Here is a 23367-nt window from a genome sequence, read left to right as displayed (position 1 = left end):
AGTTTAATAATTCTGAAATTAAATTCCAGAACTCTAATTCTTACTTTAATCTCAGAGTTCCAGAATTATTCAGGATTGCCCTTTCAGCAGACTCGGATCAAAGAATTCTATATGCAGAATTCTAGAATTCTAATGTTATGCTCAAAATTGTAGAACTCCGACTCTTATCTCAGCATTCTAGAATTTTGCTGTTAATCCGAGAGTTCCAGAACTGTTCTAGAACTCTACTCTTAGAATTCTAGAGCTGTTCCTTTCCTCCGAGTTGTGAAATGCCACCCTTAGAATTTTAGAATTCTGATTCTAACCGCAACATTCTACTCTAAGGGTTCTTGAATTCCTGCTGTACTGTCAGAATTCCAGAATTCTACTCCAAGAATTCTGGAATTCGGACTCTATTTACAGAATTCTACTCTCAGAAGTCTAAAATTCTAAATCTGATCCCAGAATTCTCCGATTATGAAATTCACCTTAAAGTTCTTGAAACACATTTCACAATTCTACTCCCAGAACTCTAGATTTGTAACTTTAGTCACAGTATTCTTCTCCCAGAATTCTAACTTTACACCCCAAATTCTTGTATTCTGACTCTAATCTCTAAATTCTGGAATTCTGACATTAATCTACAACTTCTAAAATTCTGTTTTAGAACTCTACTCTCAAAATTCTAGAATACTACTCGTGAAATTCTAGAATTGTTAATTTACTGACAGGATTCTAGAACTCCAGTCATTGAATTCCAAAGTTTTGCTTTTGTCTCCTAATTCTAGAATTTCTACTCTAAGAATTCTAGAACTCTTACTCTAACCACATAATTCTAGAAGTCTGATATTGGTTGTAGAGTTCTAACATTCTGTTCTTGAATTATACGTAGAACTCTTGAATTTGTTGCTTGGTTCGTCCTAAGCCCTTATTGCATGGACAAAGAAAAATGATCAACAGTTACGTTAAAGCAGCTTGTGAAACAACTCACACAGTTGATTTCAGTCTGTAAATATTGCCTCTGCCAAAAGAAACAGTCAACCTTGGTTTGGGATCAGGGGTTATCAAGTCAGATTTCAGGGGTGGCCACCCTCAGCTCCGCCCCTGGACGTAAAACAGCAGATCTTTCTGTATGTCTGGTGGGTTTGAGAGGATTTCATCAGCTCAGAGACAAACAGAAATCAATTCTCTTGTTTCTCACTGTAGAAATGTTGGTTGAAAAGCTTGCTCTTATAAAAATGAATGTTCATCATCACATAAAAGCAACCTCCAACAGTGATTTTCTTAAAAGGCTCAGAAATGTATTTTCCTCACTGTAGAGGATTTAAGAGAAAAACTGTATTAGATGGAGCCTTTAAATCCTGCTAACCTCAGAGGCCTTCACAACCGGTTATTTTATTTTAGCTCGCTATACAGGATGACCTTTCTACTGTCAGACAAGCTCTGAGGAAAAAAAAACTCCCCTGACATGAAAAGCACTCACCATCAGTCCTCTGTGACTCACAGCCTTCAGACACTGCAGAGGGTGGCACTTAGGCCAGCAGGTATGACCATTCAAAGCCACCATCCATTATCCCTGCACTCACTCAGGTTTGTTTCCATCACGCCTGCTGATTTTCCTGGAGCTAAGGTTTCAGTTCAGACTCTTGTCAGTTGTAGCTCACCTGCAGGACATGTTTGTGTTTTTAAAAACTAAAGTTCAGGATTATGAGCTGTGTTAAACACGCAGCCTGCAGGAAGTCCCTGAGGAGACACTCCACACGGTAATTTACTTTGCTTAGTTCACAAGATTCATTCTTTATTAAGTCTCAAATCAGGCAGACATTTAAAGGCCTCACAAAGTGAGCCAGGCAGCTTTAGTTAGAGGAAACAAAGTTGAACGCCAGGCTGTTGGTAAATGTCTTCAAAAAAGTTTTTTAAAATTTTTTGTTAGTTTTTTTTTTTCTTTTTTTCTTCTTGTTGTTGTAGTTAGTTTAATTTTTTTTTTCTTTTGGTGTGTGTATGTTTTTTAAATCTCTCACTTATCCTGTATTCCAATCCAATTCTAAATTCTGGCTTTTAGGATTCTTTTTAGAACTCTGTTCAGCGTTCTGAAGATAATAGTTCGAAATTTTGAGACAAGTGTTAGATGTGTGACTACAACAACATAATTCTGACCTTAATCATTTTTTTTTTTTTTTTTTACACAAGTTTCATTAATTTGACTTTTTCTCAGAATTTTCAGATCAAAGTCTGACTTTACTCAATTCTGGAGAAAAGAAGTCAAATCAGGGGTTTACAGTCAGATTTCAGACTTTTTTTTAACAGAGTTGAGACTTTTTTCAGTCTGACTTTACTAATTTTAAATTCAAATTGCATTTTTTTTTTAAATTTAAAATCAAAAGTCCAAATTTATTTTCTAAAATTTTGAATTTCTATTTCCATTGGCTCTAATCCTCTTCTCATGAGTTTGAATGCTGTGTTAAATGTTTAAATATAGTTATTTAGAGCCTGAATCTTAATATTTTTTTTTTTTTTATGAGATAAAAAAAAACCCAGAGAATAAACAATATATTAAATGATGAAACTAAAATATTTCATCAATTTTTTATAAAGCTCATTGGTCAATCTGGTGCCAGCAACAAACAGTTTGGGCAATGTAGCTTTATAGAAATCATGAAATCATTGCTGATCATCTGCTGGGCCACTGTACATTTATAAAGTTTTCAGGTTATACTTAAAGTGTGAGGAGTGGTGAGGTAGGCTTATTTCTTCTGTTCACATTCAGAAAGAATAGCTCAATTTATTTTTAATAGATTTCTGTTAAATCAATTTCATCTGAGGAGTTTGGCCAAAACATACAAAACAATCTCTCTTTTTCCATTTTCCCCTGGAGCCATTATTTGCTTCACGTTCTGTTTTTCACAGTTATTGGTTTTAGTTATATTTCTTAATTTAACTTGTCAAAAACGAGTGAGTAACAACAATGAAGAAACACCTAACAACCCAATATTTTGAGCTTTTTAAGCTCCCCCACAGTCATGTTTGGTGAAAACACTCTCTGCTTGAAGAACTGAGCAGAGTGTTTCTTCTTGACAATATTTAAAGTGACTCACTGTGAATAATTTAAAACCCTCTTCTGACTTTCTTATTGAGGAGGGCAGATCTTTGAATATGCACAGTTGATGGAAGTAAGTATACACACTGATATTCATCTGAGGTGAGAAGTTAATCAGATGTATTTCTTGTAAACTGGCCTGTCATGCTCGCTGAATGCTGGAGGATTTTAAATTATTCGGTTTTAAAAGCTTAGAAAGCCTCTGACAAATGATGGACGCAGCACCCCTGACCTAGCATGACTTTAGGACGCTTCAGCAGTTTAAACAGGTCCCTTATTGAAAGCATTTTTCAACATCAAATACACACGAAACAAATAAGTAAAAATAGCTTCATTCCAGCGAAGAAAGAAACTTAAGAATACAGGTGACCTTCCTTTTAAAAGAATGAACTTTTGTGTAGTTTCATAAACACGTTGAGCAAAGGTTTTCAAGGCCAAGTTTGATTGGATCTTTGAGAAAATGTTGGCGAGAAAAAAAAAATACAGCTCTTTTGTAACAGCTCTTTTGTAACAGCCAAAGGTGAGCATTCATTCAGCTGATTAACATCACAGGTTTCAAAGAGCTGGCTCTCAGTGAACCAATCATCAAATTACATCCTGGTTAAGCCACTAAGTATGAATCATGAGCCATTATTATGAAAAGCTTTACATATGATCAGAAATAATTACATTCTTGGAGGCCATGAGGGAAAATCCTGCATCTTGGTCAATTCTTTCTCTAACCCCTGATGTCAGGTTGCTCAATAAGCCCATGCAATATCTATACCTGCCAACGTTAGACTCTGATAAAGCAGGAAATCCCCCCACATCACACAACACACAGGTGGCTGCTGAACAGATCATTCTGGGTGATGCATTTACTGAACATTGTAATTCTGTTCGGCTCGTCTCGGTACGGCGCACATTTTGTGCCATTTCCACTGACTTATCCCAGGACAGATCCCCAAATAACCGAGATAAACCGTCCCACTTTTTGGGACCCTTTCGTATGGGTGCCAGACTTAACCAATCCGCTCTTGGGAGGTGAAGCAAAAACACTGCAGACCGTTGATTGGTCGAAAGAATTGTCACTTACCCAGCTGAAACAAAGCTTGATTGCACTCAAAGAGCTACATGCCAATCACAGAGGACGAAATGCTTCCATCTGTGCTCTTTGTTTATTGTGCCCCATTTTTCGTCTTCGTCGGGTTGGGTCGTGAATGCAGACTGACATCAGATTTTTTCGGTGGGAGTCCGTTTATTTCTGTTTTTGGTCAAGTAAAATATGGCCCTGTCTGAGTGCAGAGGAAACCTGCAGAGGAGCAGGGAGGGGGTGTTTGATGCTTGCGCCCTGGGCTTCTGCTGCACAAAATCACTGCTGTAGGGGTAATTTCTGCCCTAAACCTTGTGATAGGACCCAACTTCTTCCGGAGTATCACTTTAAGATTGATTGGTCCCCCGCTCACATTAGAAGATAATCTGGCCCAACTTTGGTCCTGGGTCAGACCTTAGACGATTGTCGGGAGGTCTGAATCAAGGTTAAATCGGCCTGAGAACCCTGTAGTGTGAGCATGGCTTTAGCTTGACTTTTGACTAACCTGCATCATGGGGTTGTTACTTCAGGAAACTTAAGCGCTGTTAATTAAAAGAAAATCTGTCAAACGTTTATGATAACAACAAACTCAAAAGCCAAACATGACGACTATGGAAGAGGTATTGCTAAAATACCTCTTGGATAAAATTCAAAGAGGGAGGCAGCGTTATAGGAGGCAGTGGTTGGTGAGGGCACAGAATACGTTGCAAAAGTTGTGCTTTTTTTTGTTACTTCTTCGTTGTGTCTTCATATCGAATGGTAAAAGCAACACTGCCCCCACGGTTTCCAATGCTCTGTTGCCTTAATCCGTGAGCTTTATGGGAACTTGCAGAAATACGGATGAAAGCAGAGCGCCATCTTGATTTATATTTAATGTTGAGCATAAATGGCCCTTTAAAAGAAGCCAGAGTGAAGCCTCTGTTGAGCCTACTGTTTACGGTGAAACTGAGACTGAACATAAACAGATGACAGTGTAGAAAATGACAGCTTTTCTTTTGACATTTATGGAGGGGCAACCTGTTGCACCATAAAAATGATTCTGCCCAGCCCCCTGGCTCTAACTAAAGGTCATGAGGTGAAACCCTCTAGCATTGACGTCCACTTGCTAGTTTCTCCTTGACATTGTCTGCCGTTTGAATTAAAAAAAGCTTTAAAAAAAAAAAAAAAGCATCTCTGAACCCATCACATTTGAAGACAATCAGAGCGGATAAACTTCTCAGACCCGCCTTGCATTTGGAAAACACTGTAATTTCTGAGGGAAGCAATTAGAACTAAAGAGCTGTGTAATTATCCTCTAGTGTGAGGCCAGATTCAGTCTTCATCTTTTTAGTCTCCCTCTTTCACAAACAAAGCTCAAGAAAATGTCAGACAGTTGAATCCTAATTGCTTCCCTGTGGTGTAATGTAGGAGTTTAACACCATAACTAGCTTCAAACCTGCTACTGTGGTCACATTAAGTGTTTCTCAAAAGAACCGGCCAATGCAGAAGAACAGCTGATGAGATTTAACCTGTGAACTCAAACACTGCGTCTTCAAAGAGAGGTTTTATTTCATGAACCTGCACGAAATGTTCAGTCATAATCTGCTCCCTGATATGAGCCTGGGAGCATTCGTGCTTGTTTCAGATTAGACTAAGTTTAGAAACATTCAGAAACCCAGCATGTAATGATGCATCATTAACGCACGCTTCATTTACTGATGCTGTTTTAATGAGAGCTCTGTGTGCTCACAGCGGGGGGTCATCGCACAAAATCACTTATCTAATCTTCTGCACAAATGAAGCAGCAGAAACCAACAGATTAAGTTTTTCATAATATTTTTAATCATTAACTCTAGCTACTATTTCAATTAGACCCCATTATTCTTCTCTTTAATTTTCTAATGTGTGTTGGACTCTGGATATCAGCAGGGCAAAACAAGAGACAAGAATTACCAGAGCTTTGACAGTTACATTAAAAAAGCCAATTTTTAGGAGTTTGGACCGTGTGGGGCAGTTATCATCAAACTCTGAAGAGCAGGTTTGACTGTTAATTAAAGCCTTCCTACATGCTTGCCTGCACACTCTCTGTCCATGTTTTCTTAAACCATTAAATTCAGTTTGTTTCCCTATTGAATGTAAGTCCTGTAAATGACACAGAGTCTGATGCTCTTTATTTGCTGCTATTTGGCTGGTGTGTGTTGTCAATTTGGAGACATTTGAAGACATTGAAGATCCTGCATTGTACCAATTGACTGTGTATAGAGTGGACAGCGTGGCTTCACCATTTACCACTGTATGGATTTGAAGCCAAAATACCCCCGTCACGGGCGCCACCATTGGCAGCCAGAGTTTGTGCAGTAGAGGCTATGAGAGAATCTGAGTGGAGCCGGGTGACAAAAAAATACCCTTTTTTTTTTTTTTTCTTTTGAGAGTCTAATCTCTTCTTTGCTCACTTCAAGCCGAGCAAGATGACGTCCATTTATTTTTTTAACAGTCTATGGTTGTACCTGCTGCACATGTACCTGAGGGAGCAGGTATCTTTAAATCCTTTTAAAAATAGACTCAAGGTGTTGGGGGCCATGTTCACACGTAGCCGGGTATTTTCAAAAGCGAGTAACCCCCCCTCATTTTTTAAAAAAATATATTTTTTCGTCCACACGCAGGGGGTAAATCCGCCGATGACTGCAGCTCCAAGCACGCCAAACCCATAATGGGCAGTGTTTTCCTGACGTAAAACCCATGCCAGCCAATCAGAATGAGCCCCTGTCATTCAGCTGTGACATTTGAGCACTGAAAACTCTGTTTACTGGCATCCACACCAAACCATGAAACTGGGGTTTTCCAAAATCTTCACTTTGCCCACAGTTTTCAGAAAACATTGTTTTTAGTGACGTAAACATATAAAAATATATATGCAGTTTCCCAAATACCAGGCTACGTGTGGATATGGCCTAGGACCACTGAAAAGAATTAAAAAAAAAAAAAAAAAAAACTCTCATGATGATGGATGATGCATCAGGTTGTAAATGCTTTGATGGCTGATTTTTCTAATTTATCAATGCATATTCAAGTACCTGGGCGTCCGCATTAGTGAGGACCTCACCTGGACAATCAACACAACACAGCTCATCAAGAAGGCTCGACAGCAGCTGTACTTCCTGAGAAAGCAGAGGAAGTTTAGTATATCCCTCAAGGTCCTTAGCAACTTCTAAAACTGCATGATCAAGAGCAGTGTTAGAGTTCCTCCAACACACCTGATTCAAATGATCAGCTCGTTATCAAGCTCTGCTCGAGCCTGATAACGAGCCATTCATTTGAATCAGGTGTGCTGGACTGGGGTAACATCTAAAACATGCAGGGCAGGGGTCCTCCAGGACCAGGGTTGGGTAACACTGATCAAGAGCATCTTGACTAGCTGCATCACTGTGTGGTACAGCAGCACTACTGCTATGGACTGCAGACGCATACCGAGGGTGGTAAAGACTGCTGAGAGGATCACTAAAGCCCCGTTTTGACCAAGCAATACAGTTTGAATCGTCTCGGTACGACACGCATTTTGTGGCATTTCCACTGGCTAATCCCGGGACAGATCCCCAAATAACCAACTCGTACTGCCCCACTTTTTGGGACCATTATGTTAGGGTGCCAGACATACCAATCAGACCCCAAAAGGTGGAGCTACAACATTGCACTCCATTGATTGGTCGAAAGAAATGTCAGTTACTATGCAACAGCAGCTGCTGTGTTTCACCTCCTGGCACACAGCCTTTTCTGAAACAAAGTTTGATTGCACTTTGAAACAATGAACCACGTGCCAATCACAAAGAAGACAAATTTCTGGATGTCTTCTGGTAGCTTCCTTCATCCTTCAAGACCCCAGCCACCCTGAACACAGCCTGTTCACACTCCTACCCTCCGGCTGGAGGTACTGGAGTGTGAAATGCAGGTCCTCCAGACCCCCCCAAAAATTTCCCCACTGCCATCCAACTCCTGAACAAATAATGGGAGTGTAACAGACAGAAACTACCTCATGCTAGTTTGTACACATTACATTCATTTTTTCCCCCATTACAGTTCATTCTGCCAACACGAAACAGCTTATTCTTCTGTTTGGTTTGACTCTTGTTGATGTGCAAGACCCTGACAAATGTGGTACCATTTAAAAGGTAAATAAACAGGATTTGCAAGAGTGCAAGACTTATTGCCAAGAAGCAGTGAAACAATAAAGAATAAATTTACAAAACACTGATTTTCTCACTTTTTGTGCCAAGTTTAGAGAGGCCAATTTGTAAAAGCAGAACAGAGACATATTAATAACCTCACAGACATCGTGAGGAGCTTTGATAACATGATCCCCTTAGTCTCTGTAATCATTGACCAGGGTGTCTGAGCAATGAGCCTCAGAACCTCTGAGCAAACAAACCCTCACAGCCACAGACACATTATTAGTGACCATGTTACATGTTTTCAGGTCATGCTCTAGTTTTTGGATCTACCACAGCAGAAGTCAGGTGCCAGCTGATGGTAAATGATGTGTGTATTTTCCACAATCATAGCAAACTGGAACTAACCGTGCAGACTATCTGTGGAGTTAAGGTTCAGCTGAGGACTACATCAGTTTAAAGCAAGAGGTGACCTACATTGTTCCCAGTGTCTAAATAACGCTGACAGACCTAAAGCGAAAAACATAAAATAAACCTGTGCTCTAAAGTTGTCACACATTGAGACCAGAAAATGAAGATGAAAAGAAAGCCTTCGTATTTATAACAGACTGCCTTCAGCCTTTCCTTTAAGCCAACATTAATCCAGAGGGTTAAAGGTTTGGTACAATCATCCAAAGAGCAGGATCATGAGATATACTTTGAGATATCTCCAGAGATCACTTTTTTTATAATTCTAGAGGACACACAGAATTTACAATCAGATGAAATTTTCAAACTCAAAGACCCAGATCTTCAAACTTTGTTGTGAAGCTGTGAACAAAATCTGACATATGTAAATCTTTCTTTGAGAACAGGGGTCAAAAAGATATATCAAAGACTTCAAATAATGATTTTTGCCCTTCTGATGTCATTTATATTCATTGGACAGCAGTTATGAAGCTTTCTAGTGTTACGTTTCAACAAGTCTCATGACGTGAAGGACAGGAGTCACGGACAGGGAAACAAACAAGAGAAAATCTGCATCTTAATACAAAAACAAAAAAACTGCCTTTTAGGTTTAAAAGGTGGAGGTTTTACCCTCCACAGCCTCCCATTAAATCTACTAAAAGAGCAGACAGACTAAAGGAAAAAGGCCTTAAACAAAAGTTGAGTCGCTTGGTGGGAAGATAACACTGTGCAAAAAGAAAATCTCCTTCGAGATCAATCCCCTCAAATCTCTTATAAATACCCCACTTCCCTCAACACACACACTCCCAAAACACTCATCACACAAACCAAGAGACACCAACTGAAGGTGTTGGCTCTCTGGTGTCACACGCCTAACCGAGAGGAAGCTCCTCCTTTTATAGACTCCCCAGACTGATGAGCACCAGCTGGGTGCACTGAGGACAGGTGAACTGAGTGAGAGCTCGTTAGGAGTGTTAGAGGTCACAAGCTACCACCATCTGTAACACTAGTTTTGACTTGTTGCATCAGAAGTGCCTGAAGTACCCAATAAGTGACTGTTTACAGAAGGTAGTGGAGCAAAAATAGAGCCAAAGTTATCAAATGCTGTGCTATCAAAGCTAAACCATATGACGCTAATGCATTAGCTACCAATTTTGACAGAGAGTAAAAACTGTGAGGTAACCATCCCAGGATGAACAGCCTCTTCAAAAGTGTCACGAGAATTATTCAAGAGAGTCACAATATTAGCTCAATTTGTGACATCACTGGTTGGTGAGTGTCTTTTTAAGGTCACCATAAACTAAAACTAACAGAAGAGAGACCACTGCTCTGCTCTTTGATCTTTTGAGGAAATTCCAGAATTTTAGGTTCCGGAATGCTGAGATCCACAGCGTCTTAAAGAGACAGTAGCTTTAGTTAGCCTACAGAGGAACGACCATAGACTGTATAAAACACAGACGAAGCATCCACGACGTCACCTGTCTGGTCCTGAAGCTGTGAAATGAAGCCAGTCTGCAGACGCAGCCACATTGGCTATGACGCCGACTGGGAGTTTTTTTTCAAGCAGCTACAAAGTGCCCGGTGGTCATGTGACCTGAGCTGTGTCTCTTACTGGAAAATCAAATAATCTTAATAACTTCTAAACCGCAGAGTTAGAAAAAACTTCACTCACTGTACAGTGTGTCACGATAGTGAAATCAGCTGTGAATATACTTTTTAATGCCATAGAAGTCCGTTTTTGTGGCCGGTCTTTCTGCAGCCAGCCTCAAGGGGAGTCTCAATGAACAGTGACTTTTAGCACTTACGCATAGGCTTTATTCTTGCTGACCAGATGTTACCCCTTGGGAACAGCATAGAGACTAAACATGAACAGAAAATACACTCTGCAAAAAACTGAAATCTTATCAAGTTTCTCTTTTTTTAGTAAAAATGTCAGACTTGATACAAGCCCCTTTCACCTGACCAGTCCAAAAAAGTGTCTTATTTCAAGTTATTCAAAGACAAAAATGAGGCCTAAATTGCCTGTAAAAAGTAAAAAAAAAAAAAAAAAATCTGTCAGTGAGGTAAGAGAAATGTGTTTGTCAAGATTAGACTAATGTTTTAATACCAGCTCTCTCGGTTCTTTCACTTTTCTGACAGGTTTTTTTACTTGTTACAGGAAATTTAGATCTCATTTTTGTCTTTAAATAACTTAAAATAAGACTTTTTTTCTGGTCTGGTCAGGTTAATATGGCTCATGTTAAGTCTAACAAGACATTTTTAATGAAAATAAGACATAAATACTTGATAAAATTTCAGTTTTTTGCACAGTACTCTTTAAGTTCATCAGCACATCCATCTTCATTTTTTTATGTATGTATATATAGATCTAGTCAACAAAGATAAGACTTCTGCTGTAAAAGTGGACGTTTTAACATTTTCACTAACTCCAGGCAGACAGCCTCTAGTGGACACTATTGGAACTGCAGTTTGGGGGATTTCTTTGAAAACCCTGCTCAGCCCTTTATGCAGCTTCTTTTCATGAATGATTTGATTCAAATGAAACATTATAATTGTCTAACTGCACTGGGAAGCTCCTGTGACAGTACTCAGCGGGCTGTGTTGAGATTGTTGGCTCTGTGTGTCGTTGCAGCCTGTTGATTGATTGATTGCTGGGTGTTAAACACCTGACACACACTCCTGCACTCTGAGCCCCTTTAGGCAGAGAATTACCTCCTTTCTCGGGATCAGTGCAGCTGAATAAGAGAGGGGCATATGGGAAAATGTTGATGCAGGCAATCTGGCTGCTGACTGATCATTAACTGAGCAAACCTGCATCAGGTAACTAATTCACTTATTTTCACTTCCTGAGTTAATGCTGTTAACATACGGCTTCTGTTTCTATCAGCAGCTTCATACATTCTGATGGGCCGAGCTATATTCAGCCAGGATTCATTTTTAATGAGAGTTTTAGAATTTTTAATGACTCAAATTTGGCTTTACATCCTTTCTGCTGCTGATGGATTATTGCAGACGGTTCGATCGCAGTACATCTTTACATATCACTGGATTAACTGAGTGAGAAAAATGTCAACTCAATGATGATGCCTTATTAAACAAACTAAAGCTGTATTCAGACCAGAAAAGTCTTTTGGTCCACTTGTTTGGTCCAGACCAAAAGCGGACTTAATTTTTTTCGTTTGGTGCGGTTCGTATTCAGATTGTACTTTTTGCATGTGGACTATATTCTGTAAACACATCCACGTGTGTGACGATCAGTGCTCTCATTGGACAGCACTGACAAAGGACGGCACACAGAATACAGACCCGGAAATGGAGGTAAACGTGTGTTTGTGCTCTTATTAGAGCTGCAAAATCATTTTCAGTTTCAAGAGCAGCTCCTTCAAAGCAGGCTAAACAACACCGTTTACAATTTTGGAACAGCAAAGACGAATGCACGCAGCAAGGAGACGCTATGCTCTGCGTGTCCTGACCCACAACATGCTAGCAACAGCGTGGCCAAACAGAAGACGGAGGATCAGGTATGAACTAAAGACGGTTAGGTTACGGTGGCTTTACAGGCCCAAAAGGCTCATGTATCCTGTAGTTAGTTCGGATGGACCTTGGTTTGTATTCAGACCTGCACCGGAGAACCACAAACCGCACCAGACTTCGTTTGGAAGCGGACCAAGACCACCTCAAAAAATGGGTCTCGGTCTGATTGTTTGGTCCGCACCAGGGTTCATTTGTGTCTATTCACACCTGCATGAAAAGTCCGGACCAGCGTGGGAAACGAACCCTGGTCCGTTTTAAGTGGACCAAACAGTCCAGGTCTGAATACGCCCTTAAATATCAAAGCAGCATTAACCTTTAATGGTAAAAGGATCAGTAGTTATACAGCATTTTTCTAGTTTTTCTGACCACCCGTGCTGCATTCACAACGTATACTAATGACACAAACTGTTTTGATGACAAGTTTTTGAAACATTTAGCAAGTTACAACATTTCACTCAACAAAATCTATCAAATAACTCAGCTTTAACTTTTTCCTCTTTTGATTTTACTCCATATTTATTATTTGACCCCTTCATTACCACCAGGCCATATTTGTTTTGGTCAGTTTAGAAGTTTTAGTCGCTGTTTGCTCAGTCACATTTTTATGCCAACTCTGTGAGCAACAGCAGTCCTGTACCTGAGAAATGATTTTTAAAAACTCTTCTTTTTTTCAAAACTTAGATTTCCTACTGCAGTTTCCAATCACTTTCTGTCTTTGGAATGTGAATGCTTTTATTTTTACGGATAGGTTAGAACTAAAGATAGACACTTCTTAATCTACGGTATACACATCTACAACCTTCCTGTGGAAAATTCATCAGATAATACAAAAATATAACAATTACCAGCTGGTTTTCTGAAGTTAACCTTTGATTCTTAATAGTGTAAAGTTTGAACTCTTAAGTTCATGTGATGATTTAGGGGGGCTGTTTCCCTAGCCCATATATCTCTAGTCCCGGCCCTGCTCTCTGTCACTGCTCCTTTGATCTTTGCTGCCATTACGTCTTGAGTTGACACACCAGCCCTCCCTCGGGCGCGCGCCTCTGTGGCAGCCCAGTACATAAAGTGAGCTGCGCGCGCACGGGGTTCATCAGTGAAGCAGCAACCGGCGGCGGTGAGAGCCGCCCCGGCTCACTCAGTGCTCCACTGCGCGGGGTTAACATGAGCAGCAGGGACTCTGCGCGCCGGGAAACTTCTCTTCTCCGGGAGCGCACGGGGTGATGCACTCTGCAGGACTCGGCTCGGGTCTACCACCGGAGAGGATGGCGGATCTGTGGAACTACAACACCACGTTTTATTTGAACCGGTCCACAACGGGGCAGGACCGGTTCAGCAGCCTGGATGACATTGATTTCCCAGCGGACGGCTCTCCGACGCTGCGTATCCTCATCTCCATCGTGTACTCGGTGGTGTGCGCCGCGGGGCTGGTCGGGAACCTGCTGGTCTTCTTCCTGATGAAAGTGCGCCGGAGCCGGAAGAAACGCTCCAGCATCAACCTGTTCATCCTCAACCTGGCTGTCACAGACTTTCAGTTCGTGCTGACGCTGCCCTTCTGGGCAGTGGACACGGCTCTGGACTTCAGCTGGCCGTTTGGAAACGCCATGTGTAAGATCATCCTGTCAGTGACAGTGATGAACATGTACGCCAGCGTCTTCTTCCTCACAGCCATGAGCGTCACTCGGTACTGGTCTGTGGCCTCTGCGCTGAAGGACCGGACCAGGCGGCGTGTGTGCCCAGTGCGCTGGGTCATCGCAGGGCTTTGGGTGTCTGCCACGGCGGCCTCTCTGCCCACTGCCATCTTCTCCACGGTGAAGAGCGTGGCCGGGGAGCGACTCTGCCTCCTTGGCTTCCCGGACGGCCAGTCCTGGCTCGCGCTCTATCACCTCCAGAAGATCCTGGTGGCCTTCGTGTTCCCCATGCTGATCGTCACCGTGTGCTACCTGCTCCTGCTGCGCTTCGTACGCCTGCGCAGCATGAACAACAACCAGGTGAAGCGGAGGTCCAGGGTCACGCGCTCGGTCACCATCGTGGTCCTCTCTTTCTTCATCTGCTGGATGCCAAACCACGCCATCACCTTCTGGGGCGTGCTGGTCAAGTTTAACGTGGTCAACTGGGATAAGGCGTACTACATGGTGCACACGTACGTCCACCCGGTGACCGTTTGCCTCGCGCACACCAACAGCTGCCTGAACCCGGTGCTGTACTGCCTCATGCGCAGGGAGTTCCGCAAAAAGATGAAGGATCTGTTCTGGAGGATTTCCTCTCCCACGGGGACGAACAGCTGCCCGCTGAGGCCGTTCTCTGGGACAGTGAGAGCCGAGCCGGACGACACGCAGATCGTGATTCCGCTGAACAACGTGGAGACAGAAAACTACCGACTGTCTGTGTTAACGGACCAGTGTGACACGGAAACTCTGCAGAAATAAACTGTACAAACTTACACATGAATGAGAACTGATATGAATGAACACAGACCTCTGAGCAGAAATCGAGTTCTGCTGAAGTTTCTCTTGCGTTGAGCAGCTTGGCTTAATTCTTTTTGAGGGCAGACTGTGCGAAATCCAAGACATTTGAGTGCGGGAAAGATCGCTTAAACAACACATGGGACTCTAGATGTTTTCTGACTTAATGAAGAAGGGATTTTGTATAATGTATCACAGTGTAAAGGTTTGAATCAGAAAGAGGGGGACAGGACAAGCGCGCGTAAAATGTGTACCTAGAGGTGCCGTGCGTAAAACCACGCATCTGCCTGACTCTTTGAGCAGACTGAGCTGAGCGAGGCTCAAATCTCTTTCCAATCTGACGCTGGCTGATCCTGGAAAGTTTATTCTCTTTGCTTGTTTGATGTAAACGGATCACAGGCTTGGTGTTGCTCATGTTGTGCAGAATGTGGTCACTGTGCTGCAGGGAGGACTCATCCTGCAGCCGCTGCTTCGATCATCAGTCTGTGGAGTGTTTTTCACGTTTGTTGTTGCTGAAGTGTAAAATGTTCCGGCTTGAGTAAGTGAATGTAAAAGAAAAATACCAGTTCCACCTTAAAGATGTTTGGAGAATAAAATATTTTCTCTGTGGTGACATTGACTGAAGTGTTGTTCTCTTTCGACCAGTGGATTAAGACTTACTGAGAGAAAATTAGGAAGTGAAGTCAGATGTTTACATGCCAGCGGCCTCAGGGCAGTAAAGTGTGCTGTGAAGATAATCCAAACAGGGGAACTTTAATGTGAGCAGGTGAAGATAAATGTTTACGTGGAGATGCTTTAGACATAGTTATGCTGGCAGCAGAGCACTTAGAGGATCAAGTGCCTGGCACTGAGTCCATCCTGTGTTTCTTTAAAGAACAGAAGTGTTTACGTTTCGACAATTTAGGGTTAGAAAATTGAAGTGCATCCAAGCCAAAAGAAAGCACCAAGGCAAGAAGGTTCATTTAGTTTCTAAAATTCCAAGACTGATGACATGTTAAGCAAAAAATGTGAGTTTCAATATTTTTACCATATCTGAAAAGAATGTAGGAGAAGGACTTGTGTGATAAAGTTGAAAATCTATGTTCAGAGTTTCTGAGAATTTAAATGAAAAATATTGAAAATACCCTTGCATGTGAAGCTAACATGTAAAACATTTGAAATCACATTCCAGTTGTGAAGAAAATGTCAAATCTGAGAGAAATGTCCTTAAACCTGAAGTTGATTAAGTCAAAAATATGAACTCTGAAGTCTAAATGTCAAGACAAAAAATTAGAATTAAGGGAAAAGGTAAAATGTTACTAAGATAATCAAGATTCTTCTGAAAGTAGGTGTTAAAACATGTCATAAGGTCATGAAGGTAAGTTTGTGAGTGAGTCCAAGGTTTTGAAGAAAAAAAATCAGTCCTTTTTGTGAGTGGGAAATGTTTTTTTTTCTGCCTCAAATAAAGGGAAAAACATTTTGGATATGGATCAAAATCCAGTTTTAAAACAATTAAAGTCTATCTGAAGTACTAAAAGTTCCAGTTCATCGAATGTCCATTTGAGGGCTGCTGCAGAAAGACCAGAAACTACATACACACCAAGCCAATAAAAGCAGACTTTTGCAGCATTAATAACAGTGGTTAAGAAAATATTAAGATCATGAGTTTGTTTGATCAAAGGAGCAGCTCATGTGACTGACAGGTATCGACCAAGGGGAAACATCCGGTCAGTAAAAATGAAGCCTATGCGGAAGTGCTAAAAGTCGCAGAATCCACTTGAAGCTGGCTGCAGAAAGAGCGTAAGGCACGTACACACCCAGCTATAAAAAAAAGCATTTACGGCACTAAAATACATATTTACAGCCTGGTTCAAAAAACAGCTTGGGTCTAAATCGCTTATTTCACTATCGGCACACACTGTAAGGTGAGTGATTTTTTTCTATTTCTGTAGTTTAGAAGTTATTAGGTTCGTTTGATTTTCCAATCAGAGGCACAGCTCAGGTCATGTGACTGCTGGGCACCCTGTAGCTGCTCGAAGAAAAAAAAACAACCGGCGTCATAGCGAATGTGGCTGCGTCTGCGGATTGGCTTCATTTCAGGGTTTAAGGAACAGACGGGTGACGTCGCAGATGCTTCATCCATGTTTTATACAGTCTATGGTTTGGCACCCTGTTGGAGAAGAGGCTCAAAGCCAGTCTATGGAGTCAGCAATTCCAATATGGCCCCTGCTTAAAATTAGCTTCAATACTTTTAAGTACAGGTGGGTGACATCATCAATTAGTCAATTAATCTCTATTCATACAATGCCAAATCAAAACAAATGTTACTTCAAGACACTTTCCACAAACATTAACAGGTCTACCCAGTGAGCGTTAATAAAACTTCATTGGCAGAAACCCAACTACATGGAGACTTTGTCCACATTTCAGTCAGGACCACTTTGTCAAACTAATCTTTATTAACTTGCACAGTTTCATTTGGCGGTATGGATCTGTTCTGGGACTCCCTGCTCTTCCACGCGCTTGCGTGGAAAGCCTGAGGCAGGAAGAGCACACCTTCATGCCCATCACAAGCCATCATGAACGGCATAAGCAGGGAGCGCAGCAGCAAAATAAAAACCCAGACAGAGCAGAGCAATCGACATGAATACATTGACAGGAGGAGGTGGATTGCAAAGTGCCATCAGAGGAAGCAGGAAGGAGGCTGGGCTAGAGCTGTTTAATAGACCGCTCTGAATGCAACTTTCCAATAGGAGGACACGGGAGTCAGCCGAGCGAACAGCTGATCTGCACTGATGATGACAGCTAAGCTGTTAGAGCTTGACGCCGTGGCCTGCATAGTAGGTAATGAAAGTGCTTTTGAATGTAAGTGCCTCCTATAATAGACTGAAAAAGACGAAATACATCTGAGAATTTATATCCTCGGATTTTTGCCATTCTGCAGATTTTGTTCATTTGCATCCTTCAAACTACGTTTTCTCTGAATCATACGTACAAAAACTGCCTATGTGTTTCTTCACTACTGTCTCAGTTCAATCTGTAAAAAGATGTATGATACATCAACCAAGAAAAGTTACTTTGAAAGTCTAAACACAAAATCCATCTCATGGAAAGGAACATGAGCCACAAAGAAATCCAAAGAGACAGGCTGTGGTTTGAGTCCATGTAGCATTTGACCTTGGTCGTAAAACATTTTATGATTGGAATTCATTTATTTTCCGTCTGTAACTGATTAACTGGAGTAAGACCTGATTTATTTCTTTGTTCACTTTGTCCTGATAATTGTGTTTCTGTCTTATTTTGCAAAAAAATCAATGTTTGCTGTAACAAGCTTCTGGGAAACATTTCCTCAGCTCGACAGGGAAAATTAAGTTAAAATAAATTGTACGATCCTTTGAGTGTAGGTGGAGACTTCTGCTGGTTTAATTTAACCTCCGTTTGATAAAATAACTCAGAAAGTGTTTGAGAGAGCCGGCAGGAGCATGTATAATTCTGCACAGGCCTGACATGGTAAATAGAAATGAAGACAGACTGGAGAGCGGCTCTTCCTGTGCATTATACAGACACCCCAGTCTGTGAACTCCTGAACTTTGCTCCTCCTTTAACGACGCTGCATGAATGTTTCAGCACATAAAACTGCAAACAGCCCTGAAGCAAGGACACTACAGGTCTATGAACACTGAGATGTGCATTATAAAGTCTGAAATGCACACACTTACACAGTACGATGAGTTTAATGGGGTCAGTGGAGCGTCTTTAGGGCAGACTGCAGTGTTGTTGGTGTAATATTTTCTGAGCACAATCACAGTTCACTGACCTCTGTCACATTCACAGGTTTAACAACACACACCTTACAGACTGAGATCCTTTGACTGGAAAGTTCTTGACATTTTTCGTATGGGAGCTGCAGTAATTGAGCTGCTTTCAGACAAACAGTGAGATTCTGAAGCAGAGCTAAAGGTCAAAAAGCTCCTCTAACATTCCCTGAAATTAGCCGTGCTTGAGAACCCTCCACACAGAAAAAAAAAAGAATAATGAGAGTTATGGGACTGGCTTTTTACCAACATGATGGCAGGCTCTTAAAAGATGGCTGTACTCCAAACCCTGCTTCAGAATAGTTGGTGTAATCAGAAAACCATGATGAATAGTTCCCATTACCACACATTTCCACAGCACAGCCTGTAAAGCCCCGTTCCCACCAAGCTGTTCAGTTTGGTTCATGTCGGTATGGCACGCATTTTGTGGCGTTAACTTTGACTAATACCTGAAATACACCAGATACATCTGCAGTACGACTGTGTCTTGACTGAGTTTGTCAACTCCCACCAGCTGCGTGTTCAATCCGACGAGCAGCATGACGGACAAACAGCTGGAGTCACAGACCGAGGAGTTCCCGCACTTCCCACTCCATTGATAAGCCTTTTTTCACCCATGTTGGGCTGTAAAACCTCAAACCTATCGACTCCTGGTCTGGCTCTGCTCATTATGTCCGTTTATCATCCTACTCAGGCTAAATACAAACTGATTTTAACACAGTCTGTTTGATTTTGAAAGTCACTAGGTGTTTTTAGGTGGTTTCCAGTCACGACTTCCTGTCCCGCTTGATCTTCCCAGTGTTATGCATCACAGGTGAAAATTGGGAGGTTTCATATTGCCTGCAACATGACGGACCAGCCACAAAGACGTACTGCAACAGAACAGATCCAGTGTGAGTTGACACGTTGATTTGAATGAACTTATTGGAGACCTTTGCCTTAATGGAACGGAGACGCACGGCAGACACACCTGGTGTATTTTAGCCATAATCCAGAGAAAGGTCCCAAAAGTACCGACCCATACTATCCCACATTTTGATATCCTTGAGGTGTCAGACATACCATTCCAACCGGTGGAATGGTGGAGCTACAACTCTGAAGTCTGCTGATTGGTCGAAAATAATTGTCAGTGGCTGTATTTCTCCTCACGGCACACAGCCTTCTCTGAAACAAGGCTTGATGGAGTTTTGTAACAAAGAGCCAAAGGCCAATCACAAAAAAGGCAAATTACTGAATGTCTTCCATCGTTGCTCTTTGTTTACTGTGTCGCGTTTTTCTTCTTTGTTGGATTTATCAGCGGGGTACACTGTGTCGCTGTGGAAACACAAACAGGATCAGGCTTTACCGATCCAACCAGTACCAAACTGTACTGATGCATACTGGACTTCTAATTTAAACAGGGATTAACAGGCTGGCACCATCAACAGCAGGTCTACAAAGTCTGAAGCGGGTCTGGACAGTCGCTAACAGGTCTGACAAGTCTAAAAAAGGTCTGCAGAGTCTATAGCATGCCTTAATAGTCTGCATTAGGTCTCCAAAATCAGCAATACCACAGCAGTTTTGCAAAGTTTACAGCAGGTCCACATAGTCTGAAGCGGGCCCTTCCAACAGTTCTGAGAAGTCTTAAAGTGGTCTGCAAAGTCTATTGAACACCTTAGTCCACAGTCTACATCAGGTCTGCAAAGTCTCCAGCTGGTCTGCAAATCTTCAATCTGCACCAAGTTTGTGAAGTCTGTGTCTCTGAAATGACTCTATAAGCTGTACCTCAACCATTCTGTAGGGCAGTGGTTTCCAGACTTGTTTTGCAGAGCCCCCCTTTTTGAGCCCCCCCATGCACATGCAGCATTCATATTGAAAGCTGCACCATTTCATACATTTTGAATTCCAAAATACTGCTAAAAAAGCATGTACAGTACTGTTTTCAGTGCATTACAGCGCTGTTTAGTTAAGTTCTACTTTTAATGATTGGAAAAAAAAGGTTTATTTCAATCTAGTTTCATTTTTTGTTAAAGCCGTAGCCTGTTAATATGTAATTTTAATACAAACAAATAAGCAAAATAGATATTATTTATTCTATTATGGACTCACAAAATTCATGCCCCCCTGCATAAGTCTGTGCCCTGGTCGGGGCACCCCAGTCTAAAAAGTCTGGACCCGCCCCTGCTTGTCAGAGCTTAACTTTATGCAGGTTCGATATGTTGCTCTGCTCGTCAGCGGATGGATTAATGATGAATGGAGGGTTTGTGGAGTAGAGAGAGTTACAGAGGAAGACAGAACTCAGCTTTCCCCCTGGTAAAAATCAAACAACTTCTCAGCGCTGCACTGGTTGATCTTCCCGTCTCCCTTCCTGCAGTCTTTGATCACAAATCATGATCTATCCATATCACCAAAAAGAGGGGATTTTCTTCTGTAGCGTGAGGATGTTCTAAGACAAACTAATGTATATTTCCCACTATCTAAATCTAACAATGATCAGAGGATTATCTTTGAAGAGCAGCAGGTTTTACACGTCAGTCACATCTTTATTTATCTGCAGGCGAATCTAAAAGGGTCCTGGCTTTGTAAATGTTTCAGTCAAAGATCTTAATCAAACTCCTGAAAAGTGACAGAGAGAAATCAGACGATTGGAGGAAAGGGGTTTAAACGTTTACTGATAAGCGGCCTAGTTTATATTCAACTCTTTGCGCTGTTGATTCAGATCATAAGGAACATGTGTCCGTTAAAGTGTTGGGTGTCAAAGACGCATGAGAACATTTTTCTAACATTCTAGTTTCTGTTGTTTCGTCAGTTAACTGTTAAATCACGCTGCACACACGCCGAGTCAGCTGCAGTTTAAAAGGTGCGCAATAGCGAGGGAGAAAAATTCGAATTTTTCTATTTTTAACATCGTCCACCTCCGTGCCCCTCCTAAGAGGCAAGCCCCCCAGTTTGGGAACCACTGATGTAGGGGGAGCACTAGATGTCTTGGCTTCACTTTTGTGGAGCTGTTTTGCTCATGCTTGTTTATGTATATGCTTAACGAAAATAGGCTCTTTTAATAACATGCAAAAGCACTCTATAAATTAAACGTACTGATGGCAGTTTTTATCTTTCCATTAATAAATTGAATGTTCAGTCTGTCCTCGGTGTTCTGAATTAGAAGACCTTTCTCTGAGCGGAGAGTAGATTTTATCGCTATAAAATGATGACTGAGTCCAGGGAAATGTGCATTTATTACTACTAAAGAGCCCTGGATTCACTACTGCAGCAATTTCCCTGTAATTTAATGTAACAAGTGTCCTCCAGTGACCATTTATGTCACACTGATTTCTTCTTCAAGCTAAACGTGGCATAAAAAGCTCTCGCTGACTCTGATTTCTGGCCCCCGTGGACTGGAGTGTTTAATCAATGAGAGCTTAAGTCAACAGGCTGCTGACACCCTTGAAGGGGAACTTATTTAGCCTGATCCTTAAATTATGTGTGACTCATTTTGAATAATGAAAAGCAGCAGAGAACAGCTGCTCCTCGTAAACAGGTCCAAACGTCTTCAAAGGTTCCCGAGCGATTAGACTGGAAGAAGGGCTCAGCTAACCAAACATCTTCAGAGAGGAAAAACTGATGTTTATATTGTTTGAGGGCGGATATCAAACACCTGTTTTCAGAGCTGGTGGGAGAAGTTATGAGACTCAAGGTAAGACCTATATTTACACATTTTGGGTCAAAATGTAGCAAAAAAAAAGTTTAAAATTGCTTCTTATTGTTTCAAAAAGACACCTAGGTTGTTGATTTCTTGCCATAGTAATGTGTCATCTCTGGGGGATGTAATAAACCAAGAAGTTTATCAACTGGAGTAGACAGATGCATGATGGGTTCAGAGGTTAGTTGTCATTTTATTTAGATGTTTTTTTGCAGTATTGGAGGACGACTCTTCCATATTCCGAGCTCGTGTGTAATCCCATTTTAGTTTGATTGAATCTAGCAGAGGCCCCGGGTTCTGGAGACCTTTGAGGCCAGAATAGAAATAGTGAATTATTTTAACCTCAGCTTTTGAAAATATCTACATAATTCTGCAAATTGATGCCCTCTGGTGTGTTCATTGAGTAAAGTTTATTCAGAGTGACAGTGAGGCTAATTCAGCGTTCATTCTGGCTCAGTGTAACGCCTGGATGAACTCTGTCGGGTTGAAGTGGCAGATAATTATTCTGCAGTAATAAAGCAGCAGCATGCTGGTGAGGCCCAGAGGTAACCGAACGCTGCAGAAGTTATTCAGCAGCTCCTGAGGTGACTCATTGAGAGTGATAATAACATCAGCCAAGGACACGCTTCACAGACAGATCAGACCTCCCCTGCACCCTGAGGGCCACGAGAAGAAGAACAGCGTCTCTCGTCTCTGAAAAAAGTTAAAAACAAACCAAAAAGACACGGTGATGCACAGCATGCTGCACACTCTCCTGACGGGATTACATCAGAGCACGTCTGTGTGGATTAGAGGAGGAAGGTTCCAGTGTTTCAGTCCAGCCGAGTCAAACCTCAGCTCCATCCGTGACGCTCAGCTAACAGGACATGACAGGACGGTTCACAGTGAAATAATCTCCTTCAACAAATTCTGCAGATGGAGATGTCTGAGGAAAAAAAGGTGCCATGCAGAGAGAAATGAGCGACAGGTTCCTGACAGAAAGCCAGCGTGTTGCATTTTAGAAAAGCCTCACTGAATGCATTTTCTTTTTTGTGTCCTCTGGTCCTCTTTTGGCCTCATATTTTCGGTGGATGACATGACAGCTCCCTGAAAGTGAAACCAAAGCACTCACAGCTCCCTCCACTGAGTTGAAGCAGTACTGCTCATTGAGTCTTATGACTTGTG

At 41.7% G+C, this 23367-nt stretch overlaps 1 protein-coding gene across 1 annotated transcript; it reads left to right on the top strand.

Moving 5' to 3' along the window:
• Window positions 1-13346: 13346 nt before the first annotated feature.
• On the top strand, window positions 13347-15316 carry rxfp3.3b (relaxin family peptide receptor 3.3b). Its single transcript, XM_074677733.1, has one exon. The coding sequence runs from the start codon at window positions 13492-13494 to the stop codon at window positions 14695-14697; it is 1206 nt and encodes a 401-aa protein (XP_074533834.1). The 5' UTR covers window positions 13347-13491; the 3' UTR covers window positions 14698-15316.
• Window positions 15317-23367: the final 8051 nt, after the last annotated feature.

The sequence above is a fragment of the Halichoeres trimaculatus genome, unplaced genomic scaffold, assembly GCF_033239565.1.
Source record: "Halichoeres trimaculatus isolate MK-OKI-2021-1 unplaced genomic scaffold, fHalTri1.1 fHalTri1_scaffold_10, whole genome shotgun sequence".
Taxonomy (NCBI): domain Eukaryota; kingdom Metazoa; phylum Chordata; class Actinopteri; order Labriformes; family Labridae; genus Halichoeres; species Halichoeres trimaculatus.
This window is presented reverse-complemented; position numbering and strand designations above follow the sequence as displayed.